Below are 23,573 nucleotides of genomic sequence, written 5' to 3'. Positions count from 1 at the left end.
TAAGGTACTAAATGCCAGGCTTATATAGGTGGAACTTATTGATTGCTGGCTTTTCCCATAGCTTGAATACGTAGGGATTTGTCTATTTTATTACTGTACACCAAATGTTAATAATAACAAATACGTTTTCTTGGATCAGATATTTGCTCCAGAAGAAACCTTCCCATTTCCTTAAAGGCCTTAGCTTAACTGCCAGTGCTGCAGGAGCTGAGTGGGGAAAAGAGATGCAAGTCTCACTAGTTAGTATGTTGACTTTCTCTTAGCCCCCATGTTTTCCTTAGGATGCCTTATCCCTGCCTTGGTGTCCTTGAGAACAGAGCTGGTTCAGCCTTATTAGAGTAAATTATACGTCTTATTCCCCAATATGGGTGAGTTTAAAAGCTTCCTAACTTCAAGCTCTTGTCCTGTTTTCAGCTCATCTCTCACTTCTACCTTGAGCAGTTCCCTATGTTTCCAGTTTCTAAGGCTTCCCAGGGCTTTGTGTGCAGACATTTATTTTTTTCTGGTTTCTACCCCTGTAGGCTTAGTCTTTATTACTGTTCATCTATTGTCCTCCTTGGTGACTTGACTCCTCTTGATTACTGCTGTCTCTTTTGTTCTTTTTGTCTTTATATGCCTCTTTTATTGCTGATGTCATTTTAGTGATGTTTCAAGAGTTGGAGACAAAAGATTTAATCTGCTATGTTTAATTGGAAATGTATTTTGACTTTTCTAATCTTTCTTTATAGACATCCCTTTCTCCATCCTTTGTAATTGTACTTGTTATGAATACAGTATAATTTTCATTTTCGTAGCCTGCCTAGTTATTTTACTTTTTATATTTTGTTTAATCAAGTTTTCTCCTACTTTTTCATATTTGAACAGATACTCTTTTTTTTCTCCATGAACCTACAAATCTTCTAGAAATAAAAGTATTAGATTGCTAAAGGATTAATATTTTTCTAGAGGAGCAGTGTCTTATAATACTTTCTTTTTTCAAAATAAATTACTGATTTGTCTTTTCTCCCAGATTATCCATGCCCTTTAAGTTGTAAGTCTGGTTTTAGAATGCTAATTTGTGACCTGTGTTAGCGAATTGCATATTGGAGTCCTTGGCTTAGAGGATTTATAGCTTATTTATTAAATATGACTTCTTGGGAGCAGGCACATCCAAGTAATGGTTGTCACTTATGTTGAAAAAAGTGATAATATATGGATACATAGAGAAGTTTAAAAAAAATAACTTCAGGCTGCATGCAGTGGCACATGCCTGTAATCCTCAGCACTTGGGGATGTTGAGGCGGTAGATGGCCTCAGGAGTTCGAGACCAGCTTGGGCAACGTGGCAAAGTCTTGTCTCTATCAGAAATACAAAAATTAGTGGGCTTGGTGGCATGCATCTGTGGTCCCAACTACTTAGGAGGCTGGGGTGGGAGGATTGCTGGAGCCCAGGGAAGCGGAGGTTGCAGTGAGCCGTGATGGCACTACTGAATTCCAGCCTTGATAACAGAATGAGACTGGGTCTCAAAATATAGATAAATTTAAAAACCAAAAACAAAAAAAAACAAAAACAAAAACAAAAAGGTAGTTGCTACATAAGATTTTTTTTCCAGCAAGCATATTAAAGATAAAATGCTATGATATTTTATTAAATGAATTAAGGTATTTCTTGTTAAAATATCTTATGTTTTGGGACATATAGCAACATAGTTGCTTGCTGGTTTATGAATAGTGCTTAAATATTACTTCCTCATGGTCTAAAATAGTATCTCCCACCCCATTGTCACTCACTGTACCCATATTTTGCTTTGTTTTTCTTCAAAACAGTATCACTCCTTCAGACTATATTTATTAGTCTATTTTCATCAACTAGATTAGGGCCTTTGTTTTATTCATTGCTGTGTAATGAATGTCTAAAACAATGTATAGTACATTGAAGGTATTCAGTAAATATTTGTTACAAGAATGAAAAATTAAACATTTCCAGCTTATAAAAGAAAATATGCCACATTTCAAGTAGATATTGAAATTATTTGAAATAACTCATGAGATACAGAGGAAGGCAAGCTGTTACAATGTAGTCATATGCAAATGATAATATTAGAAACTTGAGTTACTGATTTGGGTTCCAGGACCATCTTAGCATTTCTGTTTTGTGCTACAGGTATCTCCTCCTCATGTCAAAAGTATCTCATAAGTTCATTTGGAAGATTTTTATTTTGACAATTTTATAGGTTGGAGAATTATATATAGGACAATTTACTTTGAAAGACACATCTTTAAAATGCCTCTCTACTTTTCTTAGCTGGATGAAAAAGAAAGTCGACGTCTGTTCCAACAGATCCTTTCTGGTGTGGATTATTGTCACAGGCATATGGTAGTCCATAGAGATTTGAAACCTGAAAATGTCCTGCTTGATGCACACATGAATGCAAAGATAGCCGATTTTGGTAAGGATAATTTTATAGTTTCTTACGTTCATTTCTAATGTTCTTATAGTTTCAATGAACCTATATAGAATTCTTCAGATAATTGTAAAAGATTACATAAAGTAATAGACTGAGTATGTCAAAGTATTCTGTCTATGAACATACAAAAATAAGAAAAGCTAAGAAATCATCTTTTCTTAGGTTTAAATGCCTTTATTACTATTACTATTATTTTATAGAGACAGAGTTTTGCTTTGTTGCTCAGGCCGAAGGGCAGTGATGTGATCATAGCTCAATGCAGCCCCAAACTGCTGGGCCAGGCAGCCCTCCTGCCTCAGCCTCCTGAGTAGCTGGGACTGCAGGTGTGCACTACCATGCCAGGCTAACTTTTGTATTTTTGTAGAGACGGGTTCTCACTATGTTGTCCAGGCTGCTCTCGAACTCCTGGCCTCAAGTGATCCTCCTGCCACAGCTTCCCAAAGTATGGAGATTACAGGCATGCACCACTGCACCTGGCTCTTTAAATATCTTTAAAATTAAATTTTAAACAACTTAAATTGGTAGCATTAGAGAGACTATTTAAAAAGGGAGTATTATTTGTGAAAGAGAAGGTAGCAGCTTTATTTCCAATATGTTCAAAAGAATCAAGTATGGAGAAGAAGGAAAGTGAGTGGGATGAAATTATTTAAAACTTTGAAAGCCAGAAGTGAACTATGTGAATTATAATTATTTAAAATTATTTAAAACAATTTTTTAATTAAAAAAATTTTATTTAAAAATTATTTTAAAATGTTTTAAATGATAATAAATTATAATTTGTTTAAAGAACATTTTGATTGTTAAAAATGAATTATTTTGACTGGGTGTGATGGCTCACGCTTGTAATCCCAGCATTTTGGGAGGCCGAGGCGGGCGGATCATCTGAGGTCAGGAGTTTGAGACCAGCCTGGCCAACATGGTGAAACCCCGTTTCTACTAAAAATACAAAATTACCCAGGCATGGTGGTATGCGCCTATAGTCCCAGCTACCTGGGAGGCTGAGGCAGAAGAACTGCTGGAACCCAGGAGGTGGAAGAGTCGAGATTGTGCCACTGTACTCCAGCCTGGGCAACAGAGTGTGACATGTTCTCAAAAAAAAAAAAAGAATTTGGTTTTTCTGTATTTCCTGTATAAATTGCCATTGACCTTACTAAACCTAAGTGAAAAAGGAATCTCTGCACTTCTTTTCTTTAGGTTGGTTTTAGTTCAAATCAGATAAATTTTTTTTGTTTGTTTTTTGTTTTGAGACAGAGTCTCACTCTGTCACCTAGGCTGGAGTGCAGTGGTGTGATCTCTGCTCACTTCAGCCTCTGCCTTCCAGGCTCAAGTGATTCTCCCACCTTAGCCTCCCAAGTAGCTGGGACCACAGATGCGTGCCACCACACCCAGCTACAATTTTTTTTTTTTTTGTATTTTTGGTAGAGATGGGGCTTCATTATGTTGGCCAGGTGGACTCGAACTCCTGAGCCCAAGTGATCTGCCTGTCTTGGTCTCCCAAAGTGCTGGGATTACAGGTGTGAGCCACCATGTCTGGCCCAGAGAATATTCTTATAAATATTTTCCTTAGTTTTGACTACATCTATATATCGATATTTATAACTATATCTACTTAAATGTTTAGATATTAACTGAAAAATGCCAACCAAACCTGAGCTGGTTGTTTTGGTGTTTCTTTCTTTTTTTTTTTAATAGTAATTGGCTAAATTATTTGAATTTCTTATTCCTCAGTTGATTATTTTTATAGGGTGCATTTTTGAGGGAGCAATGGTTTCTTTTTGGAGTAAAACTATGAGGGAACTTTGAAATTCAAAATTACTAGTTTTTATTTTTTTAAAAAATCAGAACAGGATTAATAGGAACTTTGAATTTTAATCCTTCTATTCATCTGTTATAGATTATTTTCCCTAGTAATTTCTGTATTAATAAAACTTAAACATGCCAAGTTTTTTCTAATAAGCAAAATAACCAACAGCTTAATATTTGCATTAAACTCTAACAGTGCACTAACTTTAAATGTTGAAATAGATTACACATTTTAGGGCATAATGGCAGAATATTTGGCTACAATAGACCATAGGATTTTGTTGAAGCAAATAACAGAATGATGATTTATCATTTTTAAAGCAAACTCAATTTTACTGTTTAATGGGGTTTTAATTTTTGTCTTTGGGAAATCTTTTGAGTAGCTGATTTTGTGCACTTTCAGGTCTTTCAAACATGATGTCAGATGGTGAATTTTTAAGAACAAGTTGTGGCTCACCCAACTATGCTGCACCAGAAGTAATTTCAGGAAGGTAGTATTTGATACCCCACCACCCTCAATACATTTGAAATTGTCTTTTTCTCCTAGATTCTGTCAGTCTATAGTGTCATAATTAATTCTAATGAAAATAAAGAAAAATAAGGCTTATTCTTAACCACATTTATACGTGAATGAGGCTTAAGGACTACAAGTCAACATTATATTAAAGTTGTTAGAAGAGAGTACATTAATTTTTTTCCCAGGTGGAAGAAATGGAAAGTTTAAAACCTAGGGTGTTTAAAAAGTAGGTAAGACACTGGAAACTTGAATAATACAGACATATCTAGTAGTTAGAAAAGGATTACTATTTACTTAGAGGAAAAATTAAACATGTAATGTGTAGCTTTCATTTTTTACATAGATGGCATTTTGTAGTACCTTTATGTTTCATGATAAAATGTCTTGGGGAATTGGGCTGAAGTAATCTTTAAACTTCATTTATGTTGAATCTTTGTTCTTTAAACCTTTTAGAGACTGCAATATTATAAGAATTTTAACCTCTCAATTTACTAATTACCAGCATTGAGAACATGAAGATATTTGTACAGTGTCGCTTGTTGAATAGTTTGGAAAACAGAAGAATTTAATATTTTTAAGAGTAACTCTTTGTCCTTCACTATACTACTGAAATTGAAAACAGAAGCTGAAGTTTGCTAGTTTTTATAATGAACTTTTAATAACTTTTCATCCAATCCATGCTTACTTGTGTGAATGTTTCCCATCTTGATTAACTCAGAATGCAGAAATACTGTAGTATTTTCTTTGTGTTTTCATAAGCTTGTTGGCCTAGACTGCTCAAAGAAATGAGATCTGTGTAAAAACATGGCTATGAGTAAGGCAGGAGTACCTAATTTTAGATTTGTCAAGTTTCATCTTTTTTTAATATTAATGTCAAAAATTCTTTTAAACATTTTTAAAAAATTGTGTTGTCTGTCTTAATTCTTTTAGGAATAAAACAATTCAGGACATGGAGACTGTGAAAAGTGTTATTTAAATAATAAAAAGTGTTATAACTGTGCATATATGCAATGGGCTGTTACTGAAATTTAATTTTTCTAGTTTGGATAAGGTCTTTCTTCAAGCTCTTGGTGTATGAGAACTTTTAATTTCAAAATAATATTTATCGATCAGTTCAGCAATACATAACTTTAAAGAAATCCTTTTCCTGAATCCAGACTTTGAATGGGTGATCTAACTAGTCTGCAGTTAACTATAGTGCACTGCAAATGAGATTTAAAAAATCTGTGAACCAATTTGCCTGGTTTTCTTTCATAGCCTCAGGATCCTTTCACCTTGGTGTAAGAAGTCTTGCGTTATTGGGATTGTGGGTTCAGAGTCCATTACTAAAGAACATTCTCAGTTGATGAAATATCACTTAATCTCTCCTCTGTAACAAAAACCAATGGTTTTAAATTGAATAGTGATATGTTTGTTTGTAAATTGAATAGTGATATGTTTGTTCAAGGTTTGGCCCTATTGTTAGATCCCATCAGGGCCATAGTAAACAGTAGAACAGAATTTTAGCCATGTTGTGTAATTTACAAAACTTCTTGACTTTTGTTTTCAAAGATAATACTAATGGAATTAACTTTATGTGTAACATGTAGTAGTGGCTATAAAAACCATATTCTGCTTATGAATTCTTTATGAAATATCCATATTTGAAATTTTTGATTAACTGATCCTTAGGTTAAAATGATTCCTTAATCCAATTGTTATTTCCTGTTACAGATTGTATGCAGGCCCAGAGGTAGATATATGGAGCAGTGGGGTTATTCTCTATGCTTTATTATGTGGAACCCTTCCATTTGATGATGACCATGTGCCAACTCTTTTTAAGAAGATATGTGATGGGATCTTCTATACCCCTCAATATTTAAATCCTTCTGTGATTAGCCTTTTGAAACATATGCTGCAGGTGGATCCCATGAAGAGGGCCACAATCAAAGATATCAGGTAATAAAGCAATTTGGAAGTTATCAGATCTAATAGTATCCATGATAAAAGTTACGTGAAAAAAAAGTTGCAGAACAGAATATACAGTATAATCCTGTTTTTCTGTGAAAAAATAGAGTGTAGAGACACATTTATTTTATTTTGTTATTAAAAATACATAGTAAACTGATTACCTTAGGGAAGTAAGATTAGTAAGAGGGAGGGCTTTCACTTTTTACTTACACATCTTTGTTTTGAAATATTTACAGTGAACATTATATTACTTTTTAAATTAATAAAAAAGCTAATGAAAGGCTGGTGCGGTGGCTCACACCTGTACTTCCAGCACTTAGGGAGGCTGAGGGAAGATCATGTGAGCTCAAGAGTTTGAGACGAGCCTGGGTGACAGAGAGAGACTCCATATATATGTATATCTTTTATTTTTATTTATTTATTTATTTTTGAGACAAGGTCTTGCTCTGTCACCCAGGCTGGAGTGCAGTGGTATGATCATAGCTCAATGTAGCCTGTAACTCCGGGGTCAAGTGATCCTCCCACTTTAGCCTCTCTAGTAGCTGAGACTATAGGCATCCACCATCATGCCTGGCTGTTTTTTTGTTGTTGTTTTGTTTTGTTTTTTTGTTTTTGTTTTTGTTTGGAGTGACAGGGTCTCGCTATTTTTGCCCAGGCTGGTTTTGAACTCCTGGCCTCAAGTGATCCTTGTGCCTTTCCCTCACAGTGTTGGGATTACAGGTGTGAGCCAGTATGCCTGGCATTAGGATTAATACTTTTCAGTAGTAAATTTGTGGGTTGCTATTTGATTTCTTATCTCATGAATTATTGTATTTTTTTTTAATCCCAAGGAATAAGAAAATTTTAATTTAATTGACTTATTTTTCCTGGTAGTATACATTGAATTACATGCAAAATTCCTGTTTTGTAGGTAAAAGTCAGTATTACCAGTTTCATCTGGTTCAACCTAATAGTTTAAATTAGACAAAAATGATGATGACAAATTTTCTTCTCAAATTTGGGTGAGCCATTTCTGATGAAGACTTAAACAATTTTACTGCAAGCTTTGTTTCTCCTTTTTTTTTTTTTTTTTTTTTTAAACCCCCTATGGAAATTTTGGTCTCTTTTGGTCTTCTAATGGCTAGACTGCACATTTATCTGAGAGGGAAGAAATAAATCAGATGTGGATCTAGGAATAGTGAATACGAAAGCATTAATGTAATGAAGAAGAAGGAAAGATTATATGTGGAACTTGCAGCTTGATTACTTTCCACTTACTACACATGTTTTAGACTAGCTAAAAAAGAGACCATCAATGGCAGGGCATGATTTTATCACCAAAGGGAAGGGACAAATCATTCTCTAAAATTTATATTTTAAGATATCCAGGTAAGAAATGTTTTTGCTTGTGTTTTACCTATTTTTTTCCAATTAAAATGTAATACATGACAATTAAAGACTTAGCAAAACACCAACAAAAATAGAGAAGAGAATAAAAATTATCTTTAATCCCATGACCCAGAAGATAACCATTGTTCTTTTTTTTTTTTTTTTTTTTCCTCTCTGGATTTTAGTTTTAGCAAAGTGTTTGACATAGTTCATGTCAAACATATTCTTAAATATATGAAGTTAGGGAATTAGAATAGGAAATCATTCAGGGTATGGCCTTTCCAGTCACATAGAACTGCGTTGTAATCCTGGTTCTGTCACTTACTATCTTTGTGACCTTGAGCATGTTCATAGATTTTTTTTTTTTAACCTCAGTTCCTTCATTTAAAACAAAGAGATATTATCTTCATATAATTGTTTCGATGATGAGGGGAGATAATGTATATGAAGTGTTTAGCATAAAACTTAACATATAGTAAGTACTCAATAGTTGTCTACTATTTTTGTTGTTATATTATTTTCACTTAACATATCAAAAGAGTATTATAATGAAGCTACCTAATATGTTCCTTTCTAAGCTGGAAATAAGCTGTTCTTTGTCATTGTCATTTGTCCCATGACATTTTCCCCCCATTGCTACATCAGTGCATTCTCTCTCTTAAAACTGGAGGGAGATTGGAGCATTTCCCTCAACATCCACAATGAAGTGCGAGCTAGAAGAGGAAAATTTCAGTGCAAAAAGTGACAATAATATAGTATGAGTATAAATATAAATTAGGTCATATTCTAAATTCCCCAAACTTACTTTCAGTCTCAGCTCTATTCAAAATCCTTCTCCTGATCCTGCCTTTTTCTCTCAGGGAACATGAATGGTTTAAACAGGACCTTCCGAAGTATCTCTTTCCTGAGGATCCATCATATAGTTCAACCATGATTGACGATGAAGCCTTAAAAGAAGTATGTGAAAAGTTTGAGTGTTCAGAAGAGGAAGTTCTCAGCTGTCTTTATAACAGAAATCACCAGGATCCTTTGGCAGTTGCATACCATCTCATAATAGATAACAGGAGAATAATGAATGAAGCCAAAGATTTCTATTTGGCGACAAGCCCACCTGATTCTTTTCTTGATGATCATCACCTGTCTCGGCCCCATCCTGAAAGAGTACCATTCTTGGTTGCTGAAACACCAAGGGCACGCCATACCCTTGATGAATTAAATCCACAGAAATCCAAACACCAAGGTGTAAGGAAAGCAAAATGGCATTTAGGAATTAGAAGTCAAAGTCGACCAAATGATATTATGGCAGAAGTATGTAGAGCAATTAAACAATTGGATTATGAATGGAAGGTAAGAAAGAGATAACATTTTGATTATTAGCATATTTGGCAAACCCACAGTCCATAAAATGTTTTATAGAAGAATTACTTTTGACTTGGTTTTTGTTATACCATGTGCTAGGTTGTAAACCCATATTATTTGCGTGTACGAAGGAAGAATCCTGTGACAAGCACTTACTCCAAAATGAGTCTACAGTTATACCAAGTGGATAGTAGAACTTATCTACTGGATTTCCGTAGTATTGATGGTATGTACGTCACACAAAACAACATAGATTAGACATTGTTACTAACTTGGTATTTTACTCTTTGATTCTTTTGAGGCTTCTTGACTTGTTCCTAGTAATTCAACTGCAAAGGAATAGAAAATGTGACTTCTTGTGCCCTTGCAATGTTAACATTTATGAATCTTATTATTATTGTAATCTTATAGCATATTGTCCTTTTAAGATTATCATCTTGTAAAATCCTTAAAGCCAGGTGTAGTCTGATCCTAAGGTGATAGTTTTCTGCTGCATTTGTTTTCTTGGTGTAGTTCATTTTGGTAAGATAAATGTTTTATTTAGAAATAAATATTGACTCTTTTGTAAGCTTTTATTTATTATTAAATAAATTTTCAGTTAAGAATGAAGTTACGGCAATTCTTCATTGGCCAATTCAGTTGCATTAAGCTACAGTGTTGAGCATAGGTGTGGTGGCTCGTGCCTGTAAACAGCCCAGCACTTTGGGAGGCTGAAGTGGGAGGATCGCTTGAGCCCAGGAATTTGAGACCAGCCTTAGCAACATAGTGACACTCTGTCTTTACAAAATATTAAAAAATATATATATATAGTATCACGTTTGCTTATGGAAGGTTGCATAGAATTATTAGATGAGGTTCACCTATGAATTTTTTTCTTCTTTATATACTAAAAGATAGTACACACATAGTAGCAGAAAGACACAGGTTTGAGGCATGATATGTTGGCCAAACCAGTTTGTCTGGTTATCTTGAGGTCCATATAGTATGTATCTGCTAACATATACTAATGCAGTCTGAAATCTGAAATACGGAATGTGTTTTATTTTTCTTGTATTTGGATCAAATTTGCAACCTTAGTTTTACCTGTACTGGGGTATACCAGTTGAATGCCCATTTTTGTTTTTGTATTGTGTTTCCAACCTTAGTTTTTCTTTGATTTTTATTCATTGGAATTGTTGCTCTTCTATGAAATACTAAATGAAATATGAAGGGAAAGTGGAAAGTAAAAAGCACTGAGCTGAGCACTGGGAGAGTTGGGTTCTAGACTTAACCTTTTTGTTCATTTGTTACCTTGGGCAAGTCACTTCTCTGGTTTTCTTATCAATAAAGTGAGGGGTTGGATGAGATGGTTTCGAGTATACCTTCCAAATTTGAAGTGCATTGATTCTATGATTTTAGTATAGAGCGATTACATTTTATTGCTATAGAATAATATTTATTAATCCCTAGATTGTTGGTTTACTGGGCTCTTAACCTTGGATTGCAGCTGATCAGTAGCTATAGTGTACCCAACTTTGATTAGCCATCTTGAGAATACATACTGTATGTAAAAAAGGTGAATAGTTTAATACAGGCTCATTGACTCTATTTTAGAAGGTATTTAGAATAAACGTGCTCTTGATAGCTGGCCAGCAGCCCCACTTAAAGAAGCAAATTCAATACTGTTACAAAAATTTTGGGGAGAAGGTCATAGACTATAATAAATTGAAATTCTTTTTGCCCAGATGAAATTACAGAAGCCAAATCAGGGACTGCTACTCCACAGAGATCGGGATCAGTTAGCAACTATCGATCTTGCCAAAGGAGTGATTCAGATGCTGAGGCTCAAGGAAAATCCTCAGAAGTTTCTCTTACCTCATCTGTGACCTCACTTGACTCTTCTCCTGTTGACCTAACTCCAAGACCTGGAAGTCACACAATAGAATTTTTTGAGATGTGTGCAAATCTAATTAAAATTCTTGCACAATAAACAGAAAACTTTGCTTATTTCTTTTGTAGCAATAAGCATGCATAGCCAAATGCTTCCATTTGTAATCAAGTTATACATAATTATAACTGAGGGCTGGCGTTTTGGAATGCAATTTGCACAGGGATTGGAACATGATTTATAGTTAAAAGCTAATATGCAGAAATGAATTAAGATCATTTTGTTGCTCGTTGTGCAGTACATACATAGCATAATATACACAGTGAATTATAGGTCTCTCAGGCTCACCTGATTTTTGGCTATTTTATATTTAGTGTACACAGGACTTTGAAAATATTAATTTACATAAAGGCCTTCATATATTATTACATGTTATATATTTGCTTCATAAATTTATTCAATAAATATTTGCCTAGAATTCTCAAGACCTTTATAGGTGATTTTGTTTTCTGGGCTCCTTAACTTCTTAAATAGCTAGTATCTTCCAGCAGTACTAACAGTCTGGATAACTTCTTCCATATCCCTCCCTCTTTGTTTTTTTGAGACAGAGTCTCACTCTGTCACCCAGGCTGGAGTCTCCGCCCCCTGGGTTCAAGTGATTCTCCCGCCTCAGCTTCCTGAGTAGCTGGAACTACAGGCGCATGCCACCACACCCGGCTAATTTTTTGTATTTTCAGTAGAGACGGGGTTTCACTGTGTTGGCCAGGCTGGTCTCGAACTCCTGACCGCGTGATCCACCACCTTGGCCTCCCAAAGAGGTGGGATTACAGGCGTGAGCCATGGTGCCTGGCCTCCATATCCCCCTTTAAAAATTCTGTAGTGTATGGTAAGTCATATCAGATATCAGACCTAATTTAAATTTTATTTTAGCTTTACAAGTCCAAAAACACAGAATTTATATATTCAGATACTCTAGCACTAATTTTAATCTTAAAATATTCCCACTATATTCTGTACACAAAATGTTCTTTTTGTGTACAAGAGCTGAGTTGCATATACTGTAAATCATATTATTTTTGCCAATTTCACAAATTCCTCTGGCTCATCATGTCAGTCATTATTGAGTATATGCAAACATTGCTAGTTATTTGATTATGTATCTTTTAAGTTGATTCAGTGCATAGAAAGACTATCTCTTACAAACTTTAAGTGCTCTGATATGACTTCCCCCCAAATTTTATTATGAACATTTTTAAAAACAGAAAAATCGAAAAACTGTTCAGTAAGCACATGTATATCTACCACTTAGATTCAGCAGTTGTTAATGTTTTGTCATTTGTTTTCTCTATACCTGTGTATAGATACAGCTAGTTATGCATATACATGCATATATGTGTGTGTGTATATGTATATGTGCTTTTTTTCCCTGAACCCCTTGGATGTTACTGACACGATGTTATCACCATGAAAATACTTCAGGTATCTCCTACAGATAATGACATTCTCCTAAAAATCCATAATATCATTGTAAAATTAATAATTCCCCAATATCATCTAATCAAGCCATATTTAAATTTCTGAAGTTACCTCCAAATTTCTTTATAGCTGATTATTTCAAACCAGGATCCAATTAAAGTTTACATATGACACTTGGTGATAACTCTTTAGTTGGATATAACATTATTATTATTTTGATAAAATGTGGAACAAATCAATTCTATTAATAAGTGGTCACATTTGCTATGGGCTTGAAGAACTTTATAAAGATACTGGATTTTCCTAAGATTTCTGATTTACATTGATATTTTCTTTTTCTCATTCTTAATAATGGCATCACACAATAAATGTAAATGAAGATTTAGTCACCTCAGATAAAATTGGTATCATGTGTATGATAATATTGTATCATTTATATTTGCCTTATGTTAACTTTAAGAAATTGATTTTTTTGTATTAATCATTTTCCCATTGCAACAGAGCTATATTTTTTTTATTTTAAGAATCATATTTTAGGATTATTTTTGGCAAATACAGTGAGCACTTATGTAACCAGATGATAATGAACTAAAATGTCATGATAGCTTGCATAAATGGTGACTCTAGTAGATTTGACTTAAGCACTTCTAGAATTATGCACTGAATTCAAAAGAAAAATCTTGCTGCTTTTTGTCCGGGGCTTGTTCTATTCAACTTCTAATTTGAAAGCTGTACAGAGTAATAGAAGTTCCATTTAAATATGAGTTCAAAACTGTATTTATAACTTGTTATGTGGCCCTCTCTGTAGGGGATTCTAATTTTACTTAGGGTCTCTAAATGCAGCATAATGTTCCTGATGTTAACAGAAGACTGTATTTTTAAAGTTACAAATTTGTATATAGAATTAAGTAATGGCGCTATATAAGCTGTTGTGGGGAGGAGGGAAGAAAAGGAGGAACGAATTAAATAGGACCTTCTAAAAATTGTTAATTTTGTAAACTTTGCTTCTTTTATAAGTTATTGTGATTCATTTTAGTTACTGCGTTTTATTTTGAAAATATTTAAATATTGCACTTCTATAAATAGTATGATAAATGCACAGACAATTGCAGTAAATTCTTTTTTAAGCTAGGATATTTGAAATGACCACCTTTGGTTAAGTGTGTCAGGGTTGCACAGAATTTTCACAATTTTTTTGTTGTTTGCAAATTGTTACTAATATTGAAGAGGGAGGTAAGGGAGGCAATGCAAATGATTTTTAATTTTTTTATTATCTTTTCAGCAATTTATATTTTTTGTGACTTTATGCAACCATATTTTTACTTTGTCTTGACAACCGAAAGATGTATAAGGTTTTTTTTTTTTTTGCCAGAAATGTACTGTATACATAGTTTTAAATATAACAGATTTTACTGATGTGTAAAAATTTTGCCATTAAAATAATTGATTTCTCACTGAGAGGAACTTTTCTACCAGGTTGGGGCATATGGGAGCTTAATATATCATATCTAATTTAAAATAATTTCAGTGAAATAAACTCCATTGCTTTTACTTAACTTTTTCTTGAGATGCTTTTGTAGTTTTTCAGAGTTTTAGATGATTTTATACAAAATCCTCTGCCCAACACTGCTCTTTTTGATGTTGTAGTGACACCATTCACATTGAATTACTGCTTGGTAGCCTGTGGCTATATGTGGGAACTCCATGCATCTATGTTCTGACTGGCACCTTTGGAATGAAAGAAAAGTTTGTGCTGTCCAAATCTTTTTTCCCTTAATTCCTTCCCTCATCTTCCTACTCATAATAGAAATTTTATTTCCACTGTGAGTTCTGACAAGAATGAAATTCCACATACAACGTAACTGTAAATTGTTGGTAGGTAGAAGTTAGTATTTGTGGTTCATGTATATTTGACCAGAGTATATTTAAGTATACAATTTCAACTTCCTTGATTTAGAAATATGATATAATAAAGAAAAACTTCATTTATAATCTGTTACAATGTACTTATGTTTTTTAACCTCTGGGAAGACTCAGTGGGGAAAAAAAAGGCTAAGTATCTGTGCACCTTTCTTTTTAACAATGTATCAGCCAGGTGCGGTGGCTCACACTTGTAATCCTAGCCCTCTGGGAGGCCGAGGTGGGTGGATCACCTGAGGTCAGGAGTTCAAGACCAGCCTGGTCAACATGGTGAAACCCTGTCTCTACTAAAAACACAAAAATTAGCCAGTGTGGTGGCGGGCGTCTGTAGTCCCACCTACTTGGGAGGCTGAGGCACGAGAATCACTTGAACCTGGGAGGTAGAGGTTGCAATGAGCTGAGATCGTGCCACTGCACTACCAGTCTTGGCGACAGAGTGAGACTCTGTCTCAAAAAAACCCCACCAAAACAACAACAACAACAAAATGTACCTAGAAATATAAAATATAGTGCCTGACCACATTTAAGTGCTCAAACATTGTGATTTTTGTCTCAACTACATGAGTCTTGATTTCATCTAAAAACCAACCACTTGAACAAAACATTATGATAGATACAATAAAAGCCAAAGCAACTACCATTTACCAGTTGCTAACACTTGATTTGGTTATAGTCCTACTACTGTTAGAATTCAATTAGTATTAAATATTGTATCCACATGGCATTGTTAGGCAGGGGCTTGTGCTAGATTGTTGACACTCTGTTATCTTTAAAACAACAAAAGAAAACTGCTAAAGAGTGTTATGAATGTATATAAGATTTTTTTAGGGAATGTATAAATTGCTATAGGTATTTACCTTGGCTGTACAAGAATTGTCCAAGAAATTCTTGTTTGAAAAATCAGAATTTTTGAACTCTTAATGTAAATAAACTTCAATTTACTGTAAATGCCAATAAATTATGACTAAAGGATTTTGGAAAGTGATCATGTCTTAAAAAGACAGCATAAGACATATATTAAATATGTTAGGTGAATCAAGATCATAGACCAGCCAGAGTTAGTAGAGAAGTGGTGAGTGAAGCATAAAAACTTAGTGGGAGCTACCCTGAAACATAGTAGTGGAGATCAGGGTTAGGTTACTTGAGAAATTTAGCAAAGACCGCTAGGTAGGGCGCACAGCTTCAAGCACCACTTAACTCGCTCTGCAAACTCTATTCCCTCTAATGGTTACTATGAACTAATGACCACTATGAATGTGACCATAAGATAAATCCTCCTCTGGATGTCTTGTTAGAGAGGTACATGTTTTCTTATTTAAGACTTTCATAGACATATATACAGAAAAGTGCACAAATAAGTATTTGGCTTAATGAATTTTCAGTGTTTCAGGTATACAGGAAACATGACCATGTAAACCTCTAGGCAGATTAAGAAACATTGCCACCACCTTAGTGTTTTTCATAATTAATATCAGAAGTAAACCGTCACTTATGCCTTTTGTAAGTAACACAGACCAACCGTGGTATAACATAGGAAGGCAGTGCATAAGGATGTGAATGCCAGGACTGAATGCCATCTTGGAGCCTGGCTACTGCAGTCATGCATTGATCGTTTTCAAATATTACTGGTTCACTTATGCAGCCTGCACAAATATTGACGTATTTAAGCAAACAATGTAAATAAAAGTCACAACTAATAATGACTGATATCACAAAATTCTGGAGATACTGGGAAGCTGCCAAGATCATTATGGTGAATACCGTTTTTCCAAAATCATATTTTTTTGCCTAAAGTCTTGAATTTTGTCATTGGCAACAAACTCAATTTTTTTTCTCTTTCTTCCCTGCCTCCTTCTCTCTCTTTTTTCCTTTCTTCTTCCCCTTTCCCTTTCCTTGTTTTTGAAGTTACGGATTCCCTTCGTTCATTTTTCAAGAAAGGTTTGTCAAATACCCAAGTCTGAATAACCGGTTTGTCACTCATCTTAGTAAAATTTGTGTTCCAGGAAAAAAAAGTAGTTAATAATGCCATCTCACAATAGCTCTTCTTTGATACATCATACTTCAATATGCAGCAGAAGTACTTTATGAGGACTTCCAAGTTTTTACAAAGAATATTAAGTGTCAGGGTGGTTATAATAAAGTTAACTTATTATAAAGTAACAAAGTAACTTTTTATGCTGGAGACAGCGTTCTTTTTTTTTTTTTTTTTTTTTTGCGACTGGGCCTCGCTCTGTCGTCCAGGCTGGAGTGCAGTGGCGTGACCTCGGCTCACTGCAGCCTCGACCTCCAAGGCTCAAGGGATCCTCCCACGCCAGCCTCTGAGTAGTTGGGATTCAGGTGCGCCCCGCCAAGCCTGGCTAATTTTTGTATTTTTGGTAGAGACAGGGTTTCGCCATGTTAGCCAGGCTAGTCTCGAACTCCTGACCTCCCAAAGTGCTAAGATTACAGGTGTGAACCACCGTGCCCGGCCCATTTTTCTTACTGTGAGGGTGTGGTGGTGAAGAAGAGCTCCCAGTACGGTTTGGTGTCATTACTGTAATTCCTGCGGAGGCGCCAGCACCTTGACCTACCATTGCTTTTCCACGTGCAAACGTCAGCATTGTGCAAAGGGCAAATCACGTCTTCATATTAGTATGAAAATAATTTTGGCTTTGAAAGGGTGTCGGTGACCCTCAGGACAATGTTGGTCGACATCAATGGTTCTCAACGGGACAGGGTGGGAGGGGTGGTTTTTCTTCCAGGGGAAATTTCACTGTCTGGGGAAACCATTGGCTGTCACAACTGACTAGTGGTGGCATCCCGTGGACAGAGACCAGAGATGCTGCTAAGTACCCTACAATGCACAGGACATCCCGTCCCCCAACAAAGCATTATCCAGTTTGAAATGTTAATGGCGCTGAGGCTGAGAAAGCATGATTTCCAAAAACGAGTGTTTTGGGCAGGAGAGTTGGATAAATTAACAATCTTGATTACCTTTGTTACATGTGCTCGTTTATTTCCAAGACATGACGCACAGCTACGTTCAGGCCGTAATTCTGCCTTCCGGGTCCAACTCACTTGTAACTTTCACGTGAAGGCTGCAGTTCAGCCTCGAGCCTCCCTGACTAGCTTCCCCGCCCCGCCGCCTCGAGCCCTTTATAACCGAGTTTTGCCTCGCTGTTCTCTGCGTCTGGCCGACCTCATCAGCTAGGCTATAAACCCCTTTGGGGCAGGAGCATATCCTAATCCTTTGAATCCCGTAAAATCGTTTTCCCCTCACCTTGTTCCCCACTGACTGGACGCGACGCCGCGCGGTACCGCGAGGGCGGCTCCTCTTTGTGCGCTCCTCAGCCCGCGCAGCCTTATTTTCCCGCGCTCCTGCGCTGCGGTCACTCAGCGCTGCTGTTAGAGGGCGCGCTCAGCCGCGTGGCCCTGATTACTACAAATCCCAGAAGGTCATGCGGTGGGGGCGGCCGCGGTGACTTCTGGGATTTGTGGTCCCGGAGAAGGGATTGGCGGAGGAGAAAGACAGTCGTCTTTCCTTTGCCTGCTTCTGTGGACTGTTCGAACGCCCCGGGGTGGGCCAAACCCGTTTCTTAGGAAACCAGGGATCCAGGGCAGGCAGGTAGGAATTTGGGCGTGACAATTTCTGCTTCCAGTGGGCAAGAATGTAAACACGGGGCCTTGGGAGGCGTTATCAGGTAACTGGGCTGCCCGGTCGGCGGTGGAAGCTGAGAAAGAGGAGGAAAACGAGGCGAGTGGGTGCTGTGATTAGGGCTGAAAGGACCTTCTGAATAGGAGTAGAAACCCGACGGGATCCGGTAGAGTCTGTTCGCTAAGGTTGGTCTCCAGGGACAAGCGAGTCTGGGGGTCGGGCCCGCAGTGGCACCTTCGCCAGGCTGCGAGGTGGGAGGGGCGGGTCGAGCCGGCCGCTCCCCGCTGGAGAGGTGTCTGCGGCCCGGGGCGGTCCGTGCACGCGCAGGTGACGTCCGGGACAGCCTTTCTGAGCATTTTTATTATTGTTGACCAATGAAGGGAAAGTCGCTAATACTGGTTTTTCTCTTGCGGTGGCATTTTTGGGTAAATCGTTTCTTGGATTCCTCACCTCCGAATACCTCGTTCTACCCAGAAGGATGCTGTTGTGATTTCCTGATCTTGTTCATGTAGTGGTTTTTCCCTTTGGGTACTGCATCCTCAGACACAGTCAAGACAAGCCCTCTCTGGCAGCTGGGTAAATGTCAAGCCGTCAACAGTTATTCAGCGCCTACTATAGGGATCATTGTAACAGTACAGGAATTTAGAATACAGCGTCGTTGTTTAGAATTGTTATGCCATTCCTGAAATATAATCCTGTATAAAAGGTTGAATTTGTCTGGTTTCATGAGTTTAACATGAACATGAAACCGGTGTGATTGTGATTTACCCACATGGTTTCTTATTCTGGTAAAAACATGTTAAGTCTAGGATGTTGGCGCCTCGTGCTTCTAACTAGACTTAGGAAACCCTCCTTCATAAGAAGTTTTAATTTCATGTTCAGATAGTCACAGAGGAACACTAAACTCGTACGGCTTAACATATCTGAAACAACGGGGAGTGTTAAATTTTCCAATGCAGAAAGTGCTTTGCATGTTCTAGGATTCACACACCTTTTTAAGCCTGGCTAAGTTTTCTTCAAAGCTTAAGTCCTCCAGAAAGCCTCAAGTGTCCCTTCTCTGATGTCATGGCATCCTTTGTTTACTCTCTTGTAGCACTTATCGTGTATTGAAATTGACTGTACTCTGTGGTTTCCAGACACTTTTGAAGAAAATATAAAACTTCGCTAATGGCCTTGATAACAGATTCATGCTTTTACACCGTAGTGGGCCCTTGATACTACTGTTTGGTATCTCTATTTATCCTTTGTTGCTTTTCCTTATCTCCACAGTGACTATTTTAGATCTTTTCCGTTTTTCTCAAGAACTCAGATATGTTATTTACCTTTTTCTTTGAGCAGGTGACTAGCCGCTGTTTGCTGGAGAAATGTGAAGCTTAGGGCATGAAATTCCTCATTTTCCTTTCCCTCCATCCCTGAACTTGCCTGTATGTTTCACTCAGTATTAACACTTCTTTTTGTCTGAGAGGGATGTATTTTTGTCTCCCTCTTTCAGGTTAAACTTGTCGATTGCTAGTGGCATCAGGCCTCCCACACCCTCATTACCTCATTCTGTCCTGGCCTCTGCAGCCTCTGATCTCTAGAAGGTCTCAAGGGATCTGTGGAGGAGAGTGACTCAAACACCTGAGGCAACAGTGTGCATGGTTTTTTCACATATGGTTGAGAACCACCACCTTGGGCCTTAACCTGTACTTGTCCCCAGCATTTATAACAGTGGTTTGGGTTGGAAGATGGGGAGGGTAATCGGAGTCTGAATGACCTATGAATTTAAAAAAATCTGTGGGTCTGTTTCTCACTTTTTCCTTTCCTTCCCACCCTATCGCAGCCCCTTATATAATCTACAGATCTGATCAATGATTTTTTTTTATTTTTTTTCCTTTGATCAATGATTTTTATTGTAATTTGCCTCCAGTAAACACACTAGGTTTCCTTTAGTATTAGTAGGGTTCCCACAGTGCCTGGTGCCTCACATTATGAATAAAGAAAGTTTCATTTGGAAACCTGAAACCGGAAAACGTGGTCATCATTCTTGTTACCATTAGGGATAATCATAAATACAAGACTTTTTTAAAAATCTTGTCTTACACTGATATCTTGTGAGTCTTTCCTAATGATCTGTATTTTCTCAGGTTGTCCTCACTGTGTGCCTTTTAACTTCTGTTCCATAATATCCACACTTCCTGTTTTCAGCCATCTTCCCCTATGATACTTATAATCATCTTCAAACATGGGAAACTCATTCTCCTATATTATGATCAGTCTGGGGAGAGAGTTCGCATTGTCCTTATTCCCCAGCATAATTTATAATCCATTAGTCCTCCATGTTTAAAAAAAAAATCTCAGTTCCTGTGGAAAGCTTGTGGTTCACCTATATCAGCCTGTGTATTTCTTTCTTTCTTTTTTTTGAAATGGAGTTTTGCTCGTGTCGCCCAGGCTGGCGTGCAATGGCACAATCTTGGCTCACTGCAACTTCTGCCTCCCAAGTTCAAGTGATTCTCCTGCCTCAGCCTCCCAAGTAGCTGGGATTACAGGCATGCGCCACCATGCCCGGCTACTTTTTGTATTTTTAGTAGAGACGGGGTTTCACCATGTTAGCCAGGCTTGTCTTGAACTCCTCACCTCAGGTGATCCACCTGCCTCTGCCTCCCAAAGTGTTGGAATTACAGGCGTGAGCCACCGTGCCCAGCCCAGCCTGTATATTTCTTGATTGCTGTGATTTATTGGCTCTCTCTCATATTCATTAAGAACTCAGACATATGACTCACAATTTTCCTACCCCTCCAAATTCTGCCATTATCGTAGATCTTTCCATGTGAATGACCTCACAGCCACCCTCACTTTTTTTCCTCACCTTCCTTCTAGTGATTACAGGGATCATTTTATTGTGCTTCACTTGATCACACTTCATAGAGACTGTGTTTTTGCACATAGCAACTGTACGGTAACCCTGTGTCGAGCAAATCTTTTCGTGCTATTTGTCCAATAGCATGTGTGCACTTAGTGTCTCTGTGCTACATTTTGGTAATTCTTGAAATATTTCAGACTTTTAAATTATTACTATATCTGTTATGGTGATCTGTAATCGATGATCTTTGGTGTTAACAGTCGTAATCATTTTGGGCTGCCATGAACCATGCCCATATGAGATGGTGAACTTAATAAATGTGTGTTTTTTTTCTTTTTCTTTTTTTTTTTTTTGAGACGGAGTCTCGCTGTGTCGCCCGGGCTGGAGTGCAGTGGCCGGTTCTCAGCTCACTGCAAGCTCTGCCTCCCGGGTTTATGCCATTCTCCTGCCTCAGCCTCCGAGTAGCTGGGACTACAGGCGCCCGCCACCTCGCCCGGCTAGTTTTTTGTATTTTTTAGTAGAGACGGGGTTTCACCGTGTTAGCCAGGATGGTCTCGATCTCCTGACCTCGTGATCCGCCCGTCTCGGCCTCCCAAAGTGCTGGGATTACAGGCTTGAGCCACCGCGCCCGGCCATAAATGTGTGTTTTAAATGCTGTACCACCAACTGGCTATTCCCATCTCTCTTCTTCTCCTTGCGTCTCCCTGTTTCCTGAGACACAACAATATTGAAATTAGGCCAGTTAATCCTACAATGCCCTCTAAGTGTTCAAGTGAAAGGAAGACATCTCTCATTTTAAATCAAAAGCTAGAAATGATTTTAAGAAGACATGTTGAAAGCCAATGCAGGATGAAAGCTAGGCCTGTTGCACCGAACAGCCAAGTGGTGAATGCAAAGGACAAGTTCTTCAATGAAATTGAAAGTGCTACTTCAGTAAACACACAAATGATAAGAAGCAAAAACAGCTTTATTGCTAATATGGAGAAGCTCTGAGTGGTCTAGATAGATCAAACCAGCCACAGTATTCCCTTAAGCAGGAGCCTAATTTAGAGGAAGTTTCTAACTCTTTTCAATTCTGTGAATGCTGAGGGAGGTGAAGAAGCTGCCAGAGTAAAGTTTGAAACTGTTAGAGGTTCGTTTATGAGGTTTAAGAAGCCATTTTCATAACATGAAAGTGCAAAGTAAAGCAGCACATGCTGATGTCATCCAGAAAAGATCTAGCTAAGATAATTGATGAAGTTGGCTACACTAAATGAGATTTTCTTTTTTCTTTTGAGACGGAGTCTTGCTCTGTTGCCCAGGCTGGAGTGCAATGGCATGATCTTGGCTCACTGCAACCTCCACCTCCTGGGTTCAGGCGATTCTCCTGCCTTAGCCTCCCGAGTAGCTGGGGCTACAGGTGAGCGCCACCCACGCCCAGCTAATTTTTGTATTTTTAGTAGAGACAGGGCTACACCATGTTGGCCAGGATGATCTTGATCTCTTGACCTTGTGATCCTCCCACTTTGGCCCCCCAAGTGCTGAGATTACAGGTGTGAGCCACTGCGCCCGGCCACAAGATTTTCATTGTAGATGACACAGCTTTCTATTGGAAGAAGATACTCTCCAGGGCTTTCATAGCTGCAGAGAAGTCAATGTTTGGCTTTAAAGCATCAGAAGACAGGCTGACTCCTTAAATTGAAGTCAGTGTCTATTAACCATTCTCAAAATCCTATTGTCCTTGAGAATTATGCTAAATGTACTTTGCCTGTGTTCTATAAATGGAACAACAAAGCCTGGATGATGGCACATCTGTTTACAGCATGGTTTACTGAATATTTTAAGCCCACTGTTGAGACCTGCTCGTGAAGAAAAGATTCCTTTCAAAATATTACTCATTGACAGTGCACCCTGTCATCTGAGAGTTCTAATGGAGATGTACAAGATTAATGTTGTTTTCATGCCTGTTAACACAGCATCTTTTCTGCAGCCCATGGATCAAGGACTAATTTTCACTTTCAAGTGTTACTATTTAAGAAATACATTTTGTAAGGCTGTAGCTACCATAGATAGTGATTCTTCTGCTTCATTTGGGCAAAGTCAATTGAAAACTTTCTGGAAAAGATTCTAATTCTAGATAACCATTAATAATATTTGTGATTCATGGGAGGTGGTCAAAATATCAACATTAACAGGAATTTGGAAGAAGTTGATTACAACCTTCATGGATAACTTTGGGGGTTCAAGACTTCAGTGCAGGAAATAACTGCAGATGTGGTGGAAATAGTAAGAGAACTCAAATTGGAAGTGGAGCCTGAAGATGTGACTGAATTCCTGCAATCTCATGATAAAATTTGAAAGGATGAGGAGTTGCTTCTTGGAGGTGAGCAAAAAAAGTGGTTTCTTGAGATG

The 23,573-nt window shown here is 37.4% G+C and overlaps 2 protein-coding genes across 4 annotated transcripts in view; both read left to right on the top strand.

Annotated features, from left to right (window-relative positions):
* Window positions 1-14,775, top strand: part of PRKAA1 (protein kinase AMP-activated catalytic subunit alpha 1) — a 40,444-nt gene extending 25,669 nt beyond the window's left edge. Inside the window, exons 4-9 of one of the 2 annotated variants that reach the window (XM_030926786.1) lie at window positions 2,284-2,428; window positions 4,653-4,740; window positions 6,480-6,704; window positions 8,945-9,431; window positions 9,543-9,669; window positions 11,168-14,775. In XM_030926786.1, coding sequence (XP_030782646.1) covers window positions 2,284-2,428; window positions 4,653-4,740; window positions 6,480-6,704; window positions 8,945-9,431; window positions 9,543-9,669; window positions 11,168-11,412 — 1,317 coding nt within the window. In that variant the 3' untranslated portion in view covers window positions 11,413-14,775. Of the gene's footprint in view, window positions 1-2,283; window positions 2,429-4,652; window positions 4,741-5,219; window positions 5,290-6,479; window positions 6,705-8,944; window positions 9,432-9,542; window positions 9,670-11,167 lie in introns of those variants that run through there. The other variant, XM_030926787.1, reaches the window with a different exon arrangement.
* A 3,385-nt stretch (window positions 14,776-18,160) lies between these two features.
* TTC33 (tetratricopeptide repeat domain 33) overlaps window positions 18,161-23,573 on the top strand; it is a 45,890-nt gene continuing 40,477 nt past the window's right edge. Inside the window, exon 1 of one of the 2 annotated variants that reach the window (XM_010381797.2) lies at window positions 18,161-18,310. The gene's annotated coding sequence lies outside the window, so the exon portion shown is untranslated. Of the gene's footprint in view, window positions 18,311-18,333; window positions 18,526-23,573 lie in introns of those variants that run through there. The other variant, XM_030926785.1, reaches the window with a different exon arrangement.

This window comes from Rhinopithecus roxellana, chromosome 3 (genome assembly GCF_007565055.1).
Source record: "Rhinopithecus roxellana isolate Shanxi Qingling chromosome 3, ASM756505v1, whole genome shotgun sequence".
NCBI lineage: Eukaryota > Metazoa > Chordata > Mammalia > Primates > Cercopithecidae > Rhinopithecus > Rhinopithecus roxellana.
This window is presented reverse-complemented; position numbering and strand designations above follow the sequence as displayed.